The following is an 18833-nucleotide window of genomic DNA, read 5'->3' as shown; positions in this document are numbered from 1 at the left end:
ACAGATTCCATGTGACACTTTCATTAATAACCTTAGTGTTTTTTTAAATGATTTATTGACCTGCTGTATATCTCAGTGCAGCCTTCATGAATTTTCCCTTTTTCGCCTCCCAGGTGGCCAGGTACTTATTTCCTGTGTGTTGGTGATAAAGTCGCATTTGCAGCAAATATTTCTCTAATAGTTACACTGTGTAATGCACATAAATCCGAGATATGTTCAGGGGCAGTTGCAGGACGAAGCCGTTGTTTAGACAGTGAAGTCTGATCGGCGGAGACAGATTGCACAGTGGAGAAAAAAAAAAGAAGCTAAACTTGCTGACTGGATCAATTTCTGGTTTAAATGAATTAAAAGGAACGAGAGGCTGGAGAAGGGGATTGAGCGTGCTACCTTCTCCCTCCTGTGGGTAAGCCCATAAAACCTGGGACGCAACAATAAACAGACTCAGACTGCACCGGTAGACATAAGAAGATATAGATTTTAATATCTTTATAAACATTTTTGTACTGTTGTTCTCCGATGATAACTTACGGAACGACTGAAGTATGGCAAAGAAGGAGGATGATGAGGCGTACAGTCGAAGAAGAAAGAGGGAGGTGAGGAATTTGTGCATCAACAAAGCAAAGGTGCTAAAAATATAACAATGAAAAACGTAAATGAACAAATCACCAGGAAATCAAAACAATGTAAAGACTCCCCCCGCCGCCGACAGCGGGAGGAGCAGAGAACCCTGTTATCATCATTGATGTCACTGATATTGTTTTTGTCATAGTAATACAGTAAATGTTTAAATATCAGCACTGCAAGAAGTCCTCGTCTCCATTGTCTAATGGTACAGTTCACATCACTGATACAAACACCGTCTTATCCGTGGATCCGAGGGAGGCACACGCGCTCCAGAGGGGCAACAAGGTGTCCGTGGGTCAGTCCGCACTGTGCTGCCGCTCCCCCTCGCCCCCTCAGATTGCGATTTATTGGTCTTTGAATTCCTCACGTCCACGGACAGTCACGTCACTTAATGAAGAGGCAAGACTCTCTCTGCACGAGCCCTGTTTTGCCATGCTCCAGTTTTTTTAAATCTTTTTTTTCCTCTCTCTCTCATCACAAGTCATTTTAGGTCCACGCAGATTTCCGCCCCCTCCATGTTCTTGTGTTCCTCAGAAGTTACGTGAAACAAAAAACAAAAAAAAAACGTTTGTTCCTCATCTTCTCAATGAGGGAAATACACCCGTGCCGAGGAGGGTTCCGCCCAGCACGACCTCACTGGGAAACTGAGAAAGCCCCAGTTGACCCCCCCCACCACCCCCCCACCCAGGCCTCCAAGGCTCCTGTCGTCTAGGTCCATTTTGTGTCTCAGAAAAATCAAATGAACAACATCTGACACAATTTATAGACAGACTCTTCAATATTCACAGCTTGATCAACCAGAGACAGTTTTTTTCCAAGCAAAATGAAAATAGCAAATGGCAGTTCCCCCGTCATCTTGAAAAAACAATTAGCAGCTTATTATTCAGTTGCACAGAGGGAATAAAAGTGGTGTGAAGTGAAGATGGAGGCAGAGTTGTGTGTAGAAATGTGGTTAAATACGCAGAAAGCTTGTTGCAATACCTGGAAAACAAAAAAGGACAATTGTTACAGATTCATACAGTGTATGAGCAAACTGCTTGTCATACTTATGGCCTTAATACATCTGTGGCTATAGATTTCCATTAGAGAGACACATCCCCATGTCTGACACTGACGGACAACTTATTGCCGAGTTTACACTGTACCTCCGTGTGTATGAGAAACTCGTGTTTGGACATACTGTGCGTAAAGGGGGCAACAGAACAAAACATATTTGGCAGAAAGCATGAGACCAAGAAAAGACTGATAGCGAAGGCTTCACAGCTCCGTCGACTTTCCCTTTGTCGCTTCTTGACAGCGACTAACAAACTGACAAATTAAAGCTGGAACGAGCACTTAAAGACCAAGCTCCTCTGTCTCGGAGCTCACCAACAGGTTCTACCTCGCCTGCTCTGTCATCTCGTCTCATTCCGTGAGCTCCGGCTGAGGGAAAAACGGAAGTTTACAAAAATAGATTGGCCGACGAGACACATGGAGATGAAGTTGTACTGGCTTCAGTGGCAGTGCAAGCTTGGTCTGTGTTCATCTTTCCATTCGCAGTCCCTCCGAAGTTTTGTGCTGCGAGTCTCTGCGCTGATTTTTTCTCAGTCTGGACAGTTAAGCTCCCTACACAACATTTACACATATAATCACACACACACACACACACACACACACATACACACACATAAGACACACAGGCCTTGTAGTGCAGGAGCAAGAGAGGATCTGAGGGCTGTGTTTTTTCGTTATTAGCATTAGCAAAACCCTCTGAAGGTCAACGGAGGATATTGTCCAGATTTGTTGTTATCAAGGCCACAAGGAGGGCGAAGACATGTAGTAAGGACCGGGAGGAGGTCGCCCTGTTGGCTTGCTGAACCCCACTAGGGGGACGAACAGTGGTCCGGGGGCTGCACTTGTGCTTCCTCCTCGTGACGGTGCCGTCTGGGGACGTGTGGTCATGTTTCCCCCCGTCTGTGAAGTCTGGGGAGGAATCCTCCTTGTCCGCCATGACCTCCTTGGAGTTAACCTCGTTGTCACCTTTCCCCTTGCTCGACCTGTTCCGAGACTTTGTGCAGTTCCGAGAGCGGCCGGGCCTCGAGGGGTGCACGATGTGGATCTGCCCTCCAGAGTCCCCCGCTACGCTGCGGTTCAGGGACGGATTCACCGTGCCAGAGAAATTGTTAGTCTGGGCTCTGGACTCGGAGTTAGGAACAGTTGGGGAGCAGCTGGGGAAATCCTCCTTGCGCAGCTCTTTGAGGTCTTTCCCGGCCAAATCAGCTGGTGCCTCACAGCCCACCGAGGAGGTCGACCCTCTGAACCGTTTCAACCATTCCCAGAGAGTCAGGGCCTTGCAGTCGCACGTCCAGGGATTGTTGTTGAGGCGCAGGTACTCGAGGGCGGGCAACATGTCCAGGCACTGTCCGGACAGCTGTATCAGGGAGTTGTTGAACAGGAACAGGGTGGTGAGACGTTTCAGGTCATGGAAGGCCAGGCGGTCGACCCACTCGATCTGGTTCTGGTGCAGGAGCAGTCGGTCCAGGGCTCGCAGGCCCCTGAAGGTGTTCTGGTTGATGCTCCACAGACGGTTCCCATGCAGGAACAGGTGGCTCAGGTTGTGGAGGTCCATGAACGTGTCATCCTGCAGGAACTTCAGATGATTATCCTGAGGAGAGACAGAGAGCTTCCAGTCACAAATTACACATCATGCAGTATTTTCACTTCAATATTGGACTGTTTTACTGTAACTGTAATAGTTTGCCTGAAGGCCACGTAAAGCATTCGTATAAATCTGAGTTTAATGAACCTTTTAAAGTACAATCGTAAGAGAGTAACAGGATCAGGTCACTGAAATATGTCAGGGTACATTTCATTTTATCATATGGACATAAAAATGGTCTTTATGGTTTTGGTTGTAATTCAGTTGTTTCAGTGTACGTTTAGGTTGTGAGTTGTTCAAGAGGAAGTGTTCACCTTTAAAGAAAATATACATTAAGAAAATGTCTACAGAGAAAGACAGAAAGACAGAATATTTTACAAAACAGTGCTTTTTTAATCTAGTAAATGCTGTAAACCAAGAAAACCCATAAAAAGGGTTTGTCTGCACACCACTGTAAAATCAGTTTGTGCTGTGTGTTTGTGAACTACTCTTTAAACACAGGAACTAATTAAATATTCAACGTGTTTGTAACCGAGGATGCCTTGAATTCTGAAAAGAGTCAGGGAGAGTTCACAAATGTTTTATAAAAGTTATTGTCTTGTTTTTTGAATTCCAGTATATTAAGTGAAAAGAGGCATTTGAGGTATAAAATAACGGCTCTGCACACTGGTTTTGTTTTAGGGAAGATTTCTTCACTTGTTCATTTGGTGCTTCATCGTAAATCGCTCTGGTGGATGCCCTGGCTTCACCTGGATGATGATGTGTGGATGTTGGTGCCATTTAGAGAGCGGTAGGAGGCAAATCACACAGAATGTCACTGAAGAGATTTATATTTTGTATTTTCTTTCTTATGCGCCCAAGATTAATGCAAGGTCAATTTCAAACTGATATTAAGGATAACCACTAAGTTAAAGGAACCTTTCAAAGTAAAGGTACTCAACTGAACACACTTACAATCATAAGAGAGTAACAATAACAGGTCACTGAAATAAGTCTAAGGATTTTATCATATGGACATAAAAAGGACTGTAGGGTTTTGGTTGTAATTCGATAGTTTCAATGTACATTTAAGTTGTGAGTTGGTTTAAGAGGAACTGTTTAAGAGGAGAGACGAATGGGATTTATTGTTTTGTTTTAGTTTTTTGCCGTGGTATCAAATTGGGTATCGAGAATAGTGGAAATTTTATGTTAACTGTATCGACGACAACGTTTTTGGTATTGTGACATCCCTAATGCACATAAACACACATATCCTCTAACACAGAATACATGGGTTGCATTTGAATGAATTTTAATTATTTACACATGAGTTTGAAGTGACAGCCCAACTAGGTCTTAGTGATACAAAGAACCAGAAACATCAAGCTTACCTGCAAGTAGAGATACTGCAGGTTTCTGAGGCCTTGGAAGATGTTATTCGGGAGCGAGCTGAGTCCACAGCGGTACAGGTGTAGGGCGTTGAGCCGACTCAGCCCGTGGAAGGTGTCTTCAGCCAGGGAGCGCAGGTGGCGGTTGTCTCCCAGGTCCAGCTCCTCCAGCAGCGTGAAGCCGTGGAAGGTGGAGGGCTCAATGTATGTGATGTTGTTGGAATAAATCCAGAGAGTGACTGTGTTGGAGCTGAAGTGGCCCCGAAGTAAGCGGTGGATCTTATTGTTCTGTAAGAAGATGCGCTCGCTGTCGGGAGGGATGCCTTCGGGGACGGACAGGAAGTTGTGGGCCTGGCAGGAGACGGTGCTGGGGGAGGTGTAGCAGATGCAGTGACGAGGGCAGGACCAGGAAAACTCAAGTCCGCAGAGAACCAGCAGGAACTCCAGCCCGCAGCCTGCACACAAAGGAAGAGAGAAAAAATGTAAGTTCCCTTTTTAAACTTGAAAGTTAAACTTAGTGCCTTCTGGTGTAGCTCAGAACCTGGAAAGAAGAAATATTAAATAAATAACACTGAAGAGTCTTATCCATGCTAGCAGGAGAATAGTATACCATGTTTAACATAGTCATAGTTTGAAGTCGAGGGATCACTAATGACCCTCTAATGATGCTTAATATCTGCAGCAAATCTCATGATAATCCATCCAGCACATGCACTTGTCTGAAGATTTCCCCCTGAACCACACATCTGAATGTCAGGCTCATGAATGTCTGCACAAAACCTCACAGCAAACCCCTGAATAGTTGGATATCCCGGCTGAACATGAACACTACAGTATGTGCTGAAGTCAGGTCAGGATACAAGAGCAACTAACAAATCCGTGATTAGTCGAGCTGTTAATTTGCAAATTGATTCCTCATGTGATTCCGTGCCAGTCGCGGATGTGTTTCTTGTCACGGGTCCATTAAGCGTTTTTGTTTTCCACACAGCAGAGACATTGTCTTTCTTATCTGTTCAAACTCATTGCACTGTTATCCCCTCCAATATTCTGCCACCTCAGGGAGATGCACTATTAAGCGTCCAATCTCTTGCCTGAGTCCGTTGGTACTACTCTGCAGAGAGCAGGGGCTGTCATCAGTCTGTTTGAGCTGTTAAATGGGGCGTGGAATGCTTATTTAAACTTGTAGTAAGCTGCTCTGAGGCGCTTGCTGATCGGTGACATGATTCCCCAGAACCCTGAGACAGGATATGTGCCTTATCCACAGTCTCATCTAGAACGAGCACAACTCAAACCCCCCCCCCCCCCCGCCCGCCCGCCATCACGAATGTTCCATCTGACAACCCCTGGCTGCCTTGTGCTCAATTTATTATTCACAGCGCGACACGGACCTGATTCACTGCCACTAATCGATATGCCTTTGTTGCCTTTGAACTCACCCTGTAATCCCGGGTCTTAATGCTCAGGATTCAGGAGCTGCAGAATTACCCTCCGCCCGAGAGACAGGTCGTATTTGTCTGAATGTATTTTCTTGCCAAATTGTGGCTAAGCTGTGACATTCAGCGTCTGACTCCACTGACCTTTAACAGTAATTCTGCGTCTCGCCGCGGAGCCGGAGCGCCGAGCTGCATGTCACCTGAATGGGAGTGTGCTCGGGCACGGATCTAATCCTATTTGTTAAACCCCTCCGCCGGGCGACAATGGAAATGCATGCATCCTCCTGAACCAGAACTGTGCCCACTAAATGAGACGATTATTCACGGTTGAACACTGTCGGAAACTTTAATTTGAGTGTGTGCTCACACGCAGGTGAAACGCTGTCTTTGAGCCCCATGATTTTCCACGAGAGCCCTTTATTTAGACTTTTCATTATTTAGTGTCATAACCTTCATCTCCTCTTTATTGCTGGCTGCCGAGGCCAAACAAGAATGTATGACTGTTTTGTCACCCCACACTCGACTCCTCATGAAGATGTATCAAGCCTGGCACCTATATATTGACTGAGTAAATGGAGGGAAAACGTTTTGCATTACTCTCGTGAATTACATGTTTGGTTTATTTAGCAGATGAATAAGTAATACAAGACACAGTCAACTTCCCAGCCACTCCTTGAGGAACATTTGCATGACGCAGCAGCCACTGGGAACCTGGGACGCGGCTCTTCTGTCAAATTGGTTTGGTATTGGTTCACATTTTTATTACACTACTGACCCTCACAGAAGATTCTTCTTTTTTATAAATAATGCACAAAATGATGGAAATTTAATCTTTCCTTTAGCTTTTTTACATTTGTTCTGAGATGGAATGATACTTGTTTCAATCAGGAATTCATCCAGGATGTTCCATTATTCATCAATCTGATCTCCCTGTCACTCTCAAAATTATATTTATTTTCGGGGGCCTTAAACTATTTCCATTAACTGTTTTCCTCATGCATGACTTCAGTGGAGTTAGTTACCTGATAGTGAAATTATCCGAGGAGGTGAGAGACACACAGATAAGCGGGAGACACAGGGAAAAGCAAGGGAATGAGAATGAAGATGCTGCCTAGATTGTGAGACAATTTGAATCAGTGATCTGCTAATCATCTTGGACACATGAGGATGCACCTCCTCGCCTCTCACTCTGCTCAGCTTGTCAGTAAAGTAATAGATTCTTTACCCCGCTTAATCTAATCCTCTCAAATGGTGTTTTTTTTACTGCTTTGCCAAACACCGCTCTATTCGTGGGGGGAAAACATTGAGACTAAAAGGACGGCGGATGGAGTTTAATGTCTCGTTCTCATTCCCTATGAACAAAACCAGAAATCTTTCAACTTCATCCCTGGTGAGGCGTCAGAGGAATGTGAACTTATGATGTGGATGCTCTTCTGATGCTGCCAGTACGGTCTTCTGGCGCATGCAGATGGAGTAACTGGGGAGAGGCGTACACTCTTCTCCTTGTTTTCTGCCACACTGAGAGCTCGTGTGTGTTCTCTCTCTTACGCCGACACAACATGCGCTTCCACTGGAGACTTCAACACCTGCCAGCTCACTGGTCTCAGCCCCCATGTATTTACACTGCCAACACACGCAAACAAACAATGTGGCGTATGTATTCACCGTTTGTGGCGGCTTTCTGGAGCTACAATGAGACATGCGCTCTGGATCAGGTTTGGGAAGGAACTGGGCCAGACTGTGTCAGGATGACGAGCATAAAAAGGCTGAGTGACGCTTGTTTACACTGGTTTGAATAGGGAGACTGGTTTTCGCCAACAAAGGAAGAAATACGTATTGTGTGGGAATGCTGTCCTTAAATGAAATGTAAGAAATTAATGTGTGTCACAACTACATTGTGCTCAGGCACAAAGAGCCATTCATCTCAAATTGTATTATAAAAATTCTTTGGACACGACTTGGCGTATACATGTATGCCAATGGTGCCTGTTTGAATTTGGCAGGATAAAGAAGAGGCCGTGAAAGAGAGAGAATGTTTTTTTTTGGAAAGGAAAATGTGCATCTATTTCTGATAGGAGTCTGGGCTGTGTATTAAGACTTTCATCACAAGTGGTTCACCTCCAAGTGGCTCCCTCTGCAGCTTCCCATCACCCTCTCTTCCCTGCTTACTGGTTACCGATGACAGATGGTATTGATGGCTTCTTACAGGGAGAATCACGTTTGACACCGCGACCCCGGCCTCACCAAAATTCCCTTTTTTCTTCGGGGGAGTGGAAAGACAGTGGATAAATAGATGAATAAAACAGAGTGTTGCGGGTCCCCCGACAGACAATGGGAAGGGGAATGAGTAGAATATCAATGAAACATAGTTCACACTAGATTTGCCCTCATGAATAACACATCTCTGCTAATAGGCGGGAAACGGTACGTCTAGAGTTGTGTGACTCTGCCCATCATTAGACTGGACAAACTCAATTTCCTGTGTCTCTCCAAAGACCCTGATAAGCACCCTGGTGTTTTCGCTGCAGTTATTACCTGCTTTCAAATAACGTCTTGGCTCTGCACTCAGAGGTGTTTACGGTCATGTCCATGCATATAGCGGTTAATAATGGTAAACTCTGGTGAACTTTCACGCTGTGGAGCCAATTTAGGTTTGACTCTATACTGTAATCACATAGAAAGATCCCAAAGTTCTTCTGTGTTAAATAGTTTTTCCAACTGCATTTTAACAAGTTTAACTTTTGATTTGTATTCGAACCAGGCTTTCTAAGAATACAAAAGTAAGTCTGAACAGAATCTTATATGTTTAGCTCATAAAGTGAATGGTGGAACTAGAACTGAAGGTCTGAACAGTGGCCATTTTGTATAACTTGAAGCATTGCATGTTGGTTGGTTTAACATGTACTGTTATGTCACATGCCAGACTTCGTTATCAGACTATTTATTAAAACTAATATTAACATTAACTAAAATATTACTGCAAAAAACATGTGGATTCTGTTATTTTTTCTATTTCTCGTGCCTCATCTGTTTACATCTGAATTATGTATTTGCAGTTGTTTACATCCCAAATATGTCGTTTTAAGATCTCTAATATATGTTTAATCCAAAGCATCTTTTAATAGACTTGAAAAAAAATTGAGCAATATTAAAAAGGAGTTACATCAATAAATTATAAGTTTTTACATAAACTTGCTTTCCATTTATCTTCGTTTATATAAGCTTTGCTTTCACGGCGAACTGAACAATGTTCCAATCGGATCATCAGCTCCTGACACTTGCAGTGTGGGTCAATGACTGCAATTTTATTTTAATTAAAACATTTAGAAATAAAGCTTTAAAGATGTTTCTTACAATTTGCAAAGGAAATCATTGAATTGCAAAAAAAACCCACACTGATGACTTCTATTATTTTGTGACTGAACAGCAAACTCACACATGAGCGACCGTGCACACAGTTACGACTACCACGTCTGCCCGGGCAATATTTGTTTTGTTTTTTTACAGCCAACTGCAGATGGTAATAGATTTAGTCTCATTTGCCTTTCCCCGGCCCGGCTGCAGGCGATACAGCCTCACAAGGTTCCCTGACAATTCTTCTAGTGGATGAAAGTAAAATGAAGAGAGAACAATGACAACGCTGAGGTCTCGAAGAAATGCAGCAGAATTGAAATGTATTGCTTTGCTCTGATATCCCTTCTGGTGCAGATGCGTGTTTGTGTTTGTGTGTCTGTCTGTACTGGAGCTGGTCTCATCTCTTATCTCACGGCGACACACTACACATAAATGAGGTCACACAGAGCTGATAGGGTAATTATTCTATACAGTGAATTTTCTAAATATCAACGAGTAGTTTTTGTTCTTGGAAAATCCCCAAACACTTAATTTTTCTCCATCTTCTCTTGCGATAGATACAAATAAGAGATATAGAAGTCCTAATTTTACCTTATTCACCTTATCACTGTTCTTCATAGACTTTTGTAATACTCAGATACCGAGGCTCAGTGGGACTAGTGCCTTTGATTTATATTTGGTTGTTCTGCTCCATTTTTCCTTCGTCAACTATCTTCAATGTCGTCATCACTTCCTGTGCACTAATTGTCTGATCATTCTTTTCTCAGTCTGGCCTAAATTTGAGGAGCACAGTTTGTGATTCTATTCCTGCCGAGGCGGGGGAGCGGCTGGAGTTTAAAGCAGATGAAAACCGGGGGCCAGCACAGTGCCAAGTTGTGTCAGGGTTAATTGGAGCAGCGTGCTCTCCACAGTATTGATATTTATGTCCACAAAGTGCTACTTTATGGCCAGTTTAATATTGTGAACAGCAGTAGCCGGTCAATGATGTGGCTCTGTCTATTGAATATCTTCAGATTAAAAAAGGGACAAAGGGAGAGAAACTTCAGTTAGAGACCGAAGAAGAAGTCTATGTGGGAAACTATGACAGAGGTCTCTCTCTCACCTCAATAGAACAGACACTTGCCACTGCAGAGAGTTAGTTATGACACATAAACGCATTAGGCAAGCAAGCAACGGACCAGAGGGAAGATAAACATGAAAAAGCCTGAGATGGTGTGAGTGACAGCAGTGTTTCTCAGGTTGAGGAATCAAGAGGGCCTAAAAATAACTCATCCAAACAAGCTGCACCATGTGAAGCATGTACAGAATAAAGATGAGGGTTTGTCGAGGGCGCGCAGGTGAATAAAGCACGACGCCGAAGGAGCCCGGCAGAGAGGCAGGTAGCTGTGAGCTCAGCTATCAACGGATGTTTAAAACCCACGTTTTAATTAGCAGACTTTAATGGATACAAAGTAGAGGCTGATTCCACTTTTCTTACATGTGGAGAGACACATCTGTGCCTGCAGGTCTGCCACTCGTCACGCTTACACCGTGTTCTGTTAAACGTTGACGGATGCTATACAGGACGCACACACACACACACACACACACACACACACACACACATAGACACACACTCCATCGAAGCACAAGCGTATACGGGAAGACTCGCCAAATCACCGCTGTCGGGCCAACACTGTCAGCCACCAACTAAATTATCATGACAGCACAAAGCCAAATGATTCAAATATATTGCGTTTCCCTCGGCGGTATTGCACAGCACCGGCTAAACTAAACTAATGGTTCTGCCAAAGCTTTATAAATCATCCAAATTGTGTCTATATGTAGTTCATATAGTTCCGTTTAAGTGAGAGCATCTATAATGCACTTCCAATCGGCGGAGTGACTAATAATTATCTCTCATGGTTGATGGTTTGCGGGTCTTGGAGGTGTTATATATAATGTCGGATCTTCATCTCTGCAAACGGAGAGAGATCTTTACGGTCTAACACGGACAGTAAATATGTGTTATTATCACGGCTTCTCCATACGTGTTGAGCAGCCTCGTGTTTTGATCATCACAAGTTATTCCAGACTCTGTTTCAGACTTTTTTTCTTTAGGGAAATTAGCTTTGACTGCCGCCAGTGCAAGTAAAGCAGTATCGCCAGAATCATTAGGTGTGATGATGATGAGTCAAATCAGAAAACTACTGTCGGATACTCATTTAACAGATTTAAGTAGCAATTGTTGCTTCTCAAACTGGTAAATGTGTTTATTTAGTTCAAAAGGTCTTATTTGAATTTCTAATTCATTTCTTTATAGATAAAAATAGGTAGATAAGAGCGTTTCTTTTAAAATGAGTGATTTCTAACTGAATATTTTCAATGCTGGAACTTCACTGTCATTAGTGAAGGTGGTTGAAATCTTAAGAGACAAACAGGATGATTACATTTGGCCTTTGTTTAAGAGCACTACTTAGTAAACAGATGAGAAAGAAACAGTGGGTTACAATGCAAGCGACATGTCAGTATTAAATGACTGCTTTTTAATGTCACTACTGGATTTACTGGGCTGAACATGTAGATAATTAACCATTAATTGATTTGCCTTTTTACAGAGTAGTGGGACCAATCCCATCCTTGCCTCTAATCGCACACAGTAACACCTGATTTCTTAGTTACAGTATATTCTGTTGTGCAGCGTGTGTGTGTTGTGAGTACAGGGCTGAGTTGATAGCTATCAGCAGCCGGCTGGTCACTTGTCGGTCTGCCCGGCTCGTCCGCCTCTCGCGTCTAGTTCGATCATGCGCATGTATGTCAAACACAGAGTCCGGCGCTGCCACTCATCCTGCGCCTCTGTCACAGCAACAGCTGCGTTGTGGTGATGCCGTGTGACAGCGAGCCGACAGAAGCAGGGAAAAGGAGAGAATCAAAACGTGTTGCTTATATTGCTGAAAACTATCAATGACACCGATCGTAGCTCAATCTTTAAGTAACGAGAGGAAAAGGTTAGAGATCTGTTCATTGCCCAGTTAAAGGAACACAACTGTAGAGCCGGCACTGTCGTTACTCCGTGAACCAGCTGAACCGGTTTACAAGCCTTGTGTCACTGAGCATCTGTCCTATGAAGAAACCAAGCAAGGTATTAAATCATTACCAGCTCCAGGGCGGCTGCTGCTCTTTAACTGAGGCCGTGCTGAGATGTTTCTGTTGAACGGGCAAAATCAAAGAGTGAAATTTCCCCACGGAGTTCACAAATGACCGTGGTGCTCAGGAAAGCAGGATGGCCAGTGAGAGGCTGCAGCCAAAAGTGCAATAAACAAACAATCTATTTCCTTTTTTTCCAATGACACAACCAAAATATAATTATCTATTCTATTTAAAATGATCCGAACAGTCTCGTAGCATGCAGATGTATCTCAATCTGCTCTGCATGTTTATTTGGCTGTCCTTCATTTCAGATACCTGTCGGCTCAAACGCTACAATCATCACAAGCAATTTACAGCATGACCCAACAATGTGCGTGTGCTAACACAAATAATTTCATGTTATTTACCGGACAAATATTCAATTGGTCTTAGCTGACGAGTTGTTATTGTGCTGCCAACGCTTGTCAACAGGAAATAAAGGCGGTAAATTGTGTTGCTGTTTTTCCTGTTATCAACAATTCTGTGCTCCACCATCTCGCCCTCGTATTTTTAACATCGCACATTGTCTTGATTGAATTGAATATTCTCTTTAAAATTGCATTGAGTTGACATGTGTAGATATAACATTCACTAACCCTGGAGACATACACACACAGACAGTGCTTTACATGCCACTAAAAGCCGGATTAATGATTTAGAAGTTGCACAGCTCCTCCTTTGGATTCATCAGGTCAGTATAGACCTACATACCTCACCTGAGAGGTGGCATTTTCCACCACACTGGTCTTCAACCTCCTCTTACATGGCTCTCTCAGGACAAACTCTACCTTCCTGCTGCTTCAGCTTACAAACCTGAAGCGCCCTATATTTAACTGATCAATTATTCATAGCAGGTGAGAGTTTGCTGCTGCATGTATGTAAAGGTATTCACACGCACACATACACATAAAGGGAGTTTCAACAGTCTTAACGTATGGCTTCAAAGAGGCAAAGAGAGATGGGAAATCAAGCAGAAAAGCGTGATGCACCGTGGTTCATTAGTTCAAGAGAAGGCCGAATGACCAAGAGACCAAAAGGACTCACAAAATGGAGGAGTGAGCTAAAAGACAGAGGAGTGAGCTAAAAGACAGAGGAGTGAGCTAAAAGACAGAGGAGTGAGCTAAAAACAGGAGTGAGCTAAATTATTATAACATGCAATCCAATCACCAATATACTGCTGATTAGCTGCTCTTAGTCTTAGTAGCTATGACAATGCAGTAGTGTATTGAAAGAGAAACTATGAGTGATTGGAAGAAAGTGCTGAATACAGATCAGTGGTCTGTGCTTCAGAAACTGTCTGTGAAGTTTCAATTGGCATAGATGTTATTTTCCTGGTTGTTCCAATTGGAATTCCCCAGTGTTGTTGTGAAGCAGCTAACGTTAGCCTTGACGCTGACATTGACCCCTGAAAAGATTTCATATCATCCTGCCCAGGGACAGCTGATGCACATGAGCTATACACAGTAGCTAACTCTGGCCTAATTTTTTTTTCTTGCACTTGGATCCAGTTAAATAAACTAAAAGATTAACACATGGATGCTGCTGCTGTGTATTAACTTTTCTCAGCCAATTTGAAATATATGGGAGGAAAACTTTTTTCTAAATGAGCTTTTAAATGCTTATTCTCAAATTCCTTCCAACCACCCCATTGGCTGAACCTCTGAGTGTCTTGTTGGGGCTGGAGCCAGTCCCAGTTTACATTGGGTGAAAGGCGGGGTACACCCTGGACAGGTCCCTAGCCCATCATATAAACAGCTATGATCAATATCAAGCTAACCTAACTCCGATCTGCAAGTCTTTGGACAGTGCAGAGAAGCCAGAACCTTGAGAAAACCCCCATAGGCACCACAATTCCAACAACAAACCGTCTTTGCTGTGCAGTCCTTTCACATTTCCAGAAAAACTTTGGACTTAAACCTGCTGACTGGAGGGGCCTTGTCAGTCTGTGGTCATAATTAGAATTTGTGTGTTTTCTTCAGAAGTGGGCGAGGAGAGAGAAAACACAACAGAACACAATTGAGCCGGCGAAAAGCAGCTGAGGGGCAGAATAGAAGTGGAGGACCTTGATCTTAAGAGAGTAATCCCATTTCATTAAGTCTAGTTTCTCACACTAGAGGCTCCCCATTGATCCTGGTGTAATGTTAATTCAGTAATGTAGTGGGCCTCTACAGGGCTTATCACCTTCCAGGCCCCCGGCTCTCTTTCCCCCCAGCAAACACATGCTCAGCATTCACTGCAACTTTCTCACAATGCAAGGGGGGGGGGGGGGGGCTGCTCCTCTTCATGTCAAATTGTCATGAAATCACATTGAGAAGTGTTTCGCTCCCAATTGGATTCCATTTTGGTTCCTCAACTTTTCTTGCCCCACTGTTCTGTCTTCATTCGGCCTCTCTTTGGTTTCATACAGTCCGGCTCCAGCTGAGGATGATAACTCATCATCGTTCCATTCGCTCGATTCTCTGCAGTGTATTAGAGTTGCCCTTGAGTCCCCGTTGTGGCTCCATGCAGCAAACGCTCTCATACCTGTGCCTGTTTATTGAGTTTAAAATCCAGAGGAATTCACCAGCCCTCACCGTGGAATGGTCTTAAAGTCTAACCAGCGGTGTTTTCCTGAGTGTTACCGGCTACGTTTCTATAAATTGACATACTTAATGTCCCTCTGACTCATGCAAATTGCTGCTCCTCTTAACGACCTGTCTCTGCCATTATTTACTCCTCTCCTCCCTCCTCTTTGCTGTTTAATTGATTCCGTGGTTGTTTCCCCGAGCTACAAAGCAGGAGGCTCCGCTGGATAAAACACAGTCACTGTCTAGTTGTGATTAAAGAAACCCCGGTCTGGCCGTTAGAGATACTATAGCAGCTTATGGGATTTAGTGAGTCACCGAAAAAAGCCAGACGCCCGAACTAAAGATTCACTTCAAAGAGTTCCATCAACAAAACCTGAAAAACACACAACGCGACAATGAATTTCTTCCCTGGGTTACTTTACCCACATGCTTGTGTTTTATCCATGCGGTGGAATAAGGGTCACGGCAAATCACCGGATCTTCGTGACGGTGTGTCCTGTCGGGAGGGCTCCTGCTTTTTGCCATTTTCACTTTCTTTTTTGTTTTCCTCCCTCTCCATTGTAAACCTGAACCCTCCGGAGGCGAACCACACACACTCCTCAGCTGGTGCGAGTGCTTATCCCCTCCCACTGAGCTGCCGGCGTGCATGCAACTACCTCTCACTGGTGACTACCCAATACCCCCCCCCCCCCTCATTATAAAGCTAAGTGCCCTGCTGCAGACGTTCCACAGATAAGTGGTTTATTCCCCCCCGCTCCCGATGATGGCCTGTGACTAATTTACGTTGCATGTAATGACTAGGTCCCTTGAACTTCTTGCGACGTTGAGACCAGAAAGGGAACCTTCCCATTTAATATTTCACGTAACATTTCACAACCAACATGCTAGTCAGACGAGCAACGGCTAGAGCAGATGTCAGGCTCCATCTCAGTTCATACGGCTGGATGATGAAACATGATTCCCTCCAGCCACTTCAGCCCCATCTCTCCTTGAAGACTGATAAAGAGAAGTAAAGTCAAGGAGAGAGAGAGAGAGAGAGAGAGAGAGAGAGAGAGAGATGGAGAGAGATGGAGAGAGATAGAGAGAGCGAGAGAGAGAGAGAGAGAGAGAGAGAGAGAGATGGAGAGAGATAGAGAGAGCGAGAGAGAGAGAGAGAGAGAGGGAGAGAGAGAGAGAGAGAGAGAGAGAGGGTTGTTGAGGAGTTTGTTTACACAAGAAATTGCGAGTAGGGTATTTCAACGAAGGAGGGAGAGGCCGCGAAATGAGGGCATGACACAGGGAGGTCATCGGTAAAGAGAGAGGAGAGTAAAAGATGGGGTGATGAAGCTAGAGACAAAAATAATGCAGTATCCATCCATCCATATATTATATATCATATTATATGGGCAAAAGGTTGGGTAAACCTTGATCAAGAGTCTCCAATTAACCAAACCCCGATGACCGTGGGAGTGGGACTGTGGTAGGAAGCTAGAAATCTGCAATCCAAGAAAATCCACAACGGGGACTCGAATAGGGAACTCTCTTGCTGTGAGGTCGACAGTGCAAACCACTTTACCACCGTGCACCATACAGTGCAGCCAACTGGCGAATATGAATCCAAAACCACAGGGTTAAACACCCCAAGCTCGGCGAGAGGACAGAAATCCCATCAGCCAGCTGGACATGGGCCTCAGCTCCTCTAGCACAATCTGGACTGCCAAAGATGAAGACGTGTACATCGGCCACTGGACATGCACAACAAAACAACTCTATGTTGTTTAGAGCTGAACAGAAAATACCAACTGGCACATTATGTGTGAGGAAACTGAGAGAGACAAACGGTCTGGCGGCCGAGGCTGGTGGCCACTCGACATCCCGGAGAAAACAGACGAGATAGGAAAGAGAGCAACCATTCCTGCTACACTACACAGCCTGTACAGAGACACAACAGCCATGTTCTTTACAAATATAAACACTTTAATATCCCTCATACCAAAACAAAATTCAATGTTCACTTTTGCTAAAATACGGGTATTGCCATAGAAACTGTAAAAATATGTCAGAACATATCACAGCCTGGGGGGGGGGGGAGAGCAGCATAACACACGGAAACCTTTTTCTTCTCCATTTTCCTGATCATTAATTTTCATCTCATCATATCATGAACACACAGTCATTTCTCTTGTTTATGGTTTCTGTCTGAGCAATGTAGAATGTTTAATACGTACAAATGATACTTGTTTTTCTAGAGTCGGTTTTTCCTGAAAATAGATGTTTACCTTCATATATAAAACCTTCACATTTGCAGTAAATAGGCTAAAGATGCGATAATGTAAGTTTCCATTTGAATATAAACTGATATTAACGAACGACCACCTTGACAAAAACCCATAGAAAAAGAAGAGAGAGTGTGGAGAGAGAGATGCTGTATTTATAATAATGCTGTGAATACTGTATTTCGAGAAGTATGTAGAGGAGTGAGTTGCTTTCTTCTTTGTTACAGTCAGAATACTTGTGAACCCTGTGCTAAGTTAATTACTCTATGGCCATGCTATTGAAGAAAATATAAAATAGATAACAATTATTTTTTATAATATGAGAAAAGAGGTAAAAGAGAAAGCGAGGGAGAGATCCAGAAGTAAAACAAGTGAATAAGTTGACGGTTTGAGTGTCTGTGTGCGATGCAGGACTCCTTCACAGCAGATTGCCCAAGCCTCATAAAGCACCCCTGCCTTGCATATCTCCCCATTGGGGCTATTATCTTCACACCTCTGTGCGCTCACCAGCACAAACGCTACCTCCTCACCATGGCGGCCTCTCTCTCGCCAACCCGTTCTGCTCTAGCCTCAGGCAGCAGCGTGGCTCTGGCCGTTTCAGAGGTTAAACCGGGTCCCACTGAACCATGGGAAGCTGTAATGGCTAAAGCCCAAACTCAAACATGCCAAGTTTGCCAAAGTGATTCTTTCCGCTCAGCTCCCACTGTTGACAAAATAACAAACTTGATGTGTGTGTCCGTTTTAAAAAGGGATAAAATGTGCTTTGCAAAGAGCAGACAATGGACATAAATCCTTAATATAATGATATATAGGAAAGGTCTTAACGTGCAGGGGTGAACAACCGGAAGGTAAATATTAAAATAATAAATCATCCTAAATACTTAAATGATCAAATAAGTCATTATCCCAGTCCTACAAAATGAGTTTACTTTTGTTTTTTTCTACTCCAACACAGCTTTGGTTACGGTTTGGTCAGGTGGAGGCAATTTAAAACACATTATTTAAGGGGGGAAAAATCCTATAATTGTCAATAAAACAAATGAAAATAAATTTATACAACAACTGATCGATCCTTTCATGTGTTTATTTCCCCCTTTTTCCTCTGTATGAGAGACCTCCATTCTTGTTCAGTGTCACGCTGGATCACATTTTTTTTCATTCCTTTCTTCGAACTCGATCCCTCACACTCAGTCCTGTTGCTGTAAACACTCACTCTGCACCTAATGTGTATTGATGTGCACCTGAACAAAGTCCTCAGCAGATTCATTATGCCCTCCTGTTTGAGTAATGTCTGCAGTATTTCATACCCCTGTTTTATAAAGCTTTACATTTTGAGTAATGAAAGAACCTGGGGCTGAATGCCAAGGGGAAGTCAGAACATACTTTTTGGACTAAAACATAGCCGGTTTGATTTATTCATGGGATTT

At 43.6% G+C, this 18833-nt stretch overlaps 1 protein-coding gene across 1 annotated transcript in view; it reads right to left on the bottom strand.

Moving 5' to 3' along the window:
- Nucleotides 1-506: 506 nt before the first annotated feature.
- rtn4rl1b (reticulon 4 receptor-like 1b) overlaps nucleotides 507-18833 on the bottom strand; it is a 127505-nt gene continuing 109178 nt past the window's right edge. The window contains exons 2-3 of the mRNA XM_062385258.1: nucleotides 4633-5084; nucleotides 507-3268 (exon numbers count right to left, since the gene is read on the bottom strand). Of these exons, the coding sequence (XP_062241242.1) occupies nucleotides 2381-3268; nucleotides 4633-5084 (1340 nt within the window). The 3' untranslated portion in view covers nucleotides 507-2380. The remainder of the gene's footprint in view (nucleotides 3269-4632; nucleotides 5085-18833) is intronic.

This window comes from Platichthys flesus, chromosome 4 (assembly GCF_949316205.1).
Source record: "Platichthys flesus chromosome 4, fPlaFle2.1, whole genome shotgun sequence".
NCBI classification, from domain to species: domain Eukaryota; kingdom Metazoa; phylum Chordata; class Actinopteri; order Pleuronectiformes; family Pleuronectidae; genus Platichthys; species Platichthys flesus.
This window is presented reverse-complemented; position numbering and strand designations above follow the sequence as displayed.